Genomic DNA, 1,301 nt, shown 5'->3' on the forward strand with positions numbered 1-1,301 from the left:
CTTCAAAGCAGAACTTGAGCAAAAAAAGAGGGACACTATAAAAGAGAACAACTCCTCTCCCACTTAAAGGAAAAAAAGACCAAGAAGATTGCAATGCTGTCTTCAGACCCCATGACAAGAAGCAAGAAATAGACATTAAGCAAGTTTTCAGAGCAATTGGTGCAGGGAGGCTCCCCCAGGGTGGGCAGAAACACCAGGGGGCCCACTTACTTGTATTGCTGTACACACGGCCCTTCTATAGGTAGGACTGGATGCCCCCACCAACCACGGTGCAGCCCTCACTGGCATCTGTCAGGGGAGGGGGCAGTTAGTCAGAACCAACCCCGTAGCCATCTATCTCCCAGACGACAGCACAGCCACCAGCCCGCACACCCAGGATGCCTGCTCCCTGTATGGGGCCAACGGTAAGAGGAACCTGAGTGTCCACCACCACTGTGTCAGAGGCAGGTTTTGGTCACATTTCTGAGTTTTCATTTTTTTTACCCCCTTGAGCTCCTTTTACAGGTCTTATCAGCTCAAGTCTGAATTATGAGCAACAGAGGCAATATAGAGAAAGGGAGAGGAAGGAATAAGGCTCCGGTTTTCTATTTTGAAGAACTAAGGCCTCTGGGAATAACTGGAACGTTTTGTTTCCTTCCAGCCAAAGGCAGAAGGAGAGACTATTAACAACAGAACACACCAAAGCTGAAGCTCAGTGTTGGGGAGACAAACTATAATTCGAATTTCGTGACAGTCTGTGCTTGACAAACTAAAACTAGCTGCCCTGGCCATCCTAATAAATACATAAGTAGTAAATAATAATGATATGGGTCTCATTATGGATCACTTGGCCCTTCCCACCTCTTTTTGGAGTCATTACCCCCGCCCCCCTTCACTTCTCCTAACTTTTAGTCAAAATGTGGTGCATTCTGTGTTTTTCCTTTCTCTCCTAAGTGACAAAGGTTCCCCCTGCACATCCACAGGTCTCCCAGCCCCTTCTCGGGTCCCTTGGGAGTGCTGACTATCCGGGTCCTGCTGGCTGTCCCTCCCAAAGGACCCGTGGCCCCAGCAGCCTACCTTTCTTGGGCTCATAGCTGCCGCCTGAGGGCCGGTAATGGGACTCCAGCGGATGCGTGCCTGCCTTGCCCGCGTCGCTGGCCGCCTTGGGCGCCGCGTGCAGCGCCTCTCCTGGGCCCGCGGCCGCCGCGTTGTACCGCAGGAGCCCCTGGCCCTGCAGCGCCGCGTTCAAGTTCCCGTAATTTGTGTAGTTGCCATAGAAGGGCGACGTGTAGTAGAGGTGGCGGCCGAGCAGCGGGGACGCG

At 52.7% G+C, this 1,301-nt stretch overlaps 1 protein-coding gene across 1 annotated transcript in view; it reads right to left on the reverse strand.

The window, feature by feature from the left end:
• Positions 1 to 1,301, reverse strand: part of IRX2 (iroquois homeobox 2) — a 5,514-nt gene that overhangs the window by 2,683 nt on the left and 1,530 nt on the right. The window contains 2 exon segments of the mRNA XM_006779443.2: positions 211 to 288; positions 1,057 to 1,300. Of these exon segments, the coding sequence (XP_006779506.2) occupies positions 211 to 288; positions 1,057 to 1,300 (322 nt within the window).

Source organism: Myotis davidii, unplaced genomic scaffold (genome assembly GCF_000327345.1).
Source record: "Myotis davidii unplaced genomic scaffold, ASM32734v1 scaffold135, whole genome shotgun sequence".
NCBI classification, from domain to species: domain Eukaryota; kingdom Metazoa; phylum Chordata; class Mammalia; order Chiroptera; family Vespertilionidae; genus Myotis; species Myotis davidii.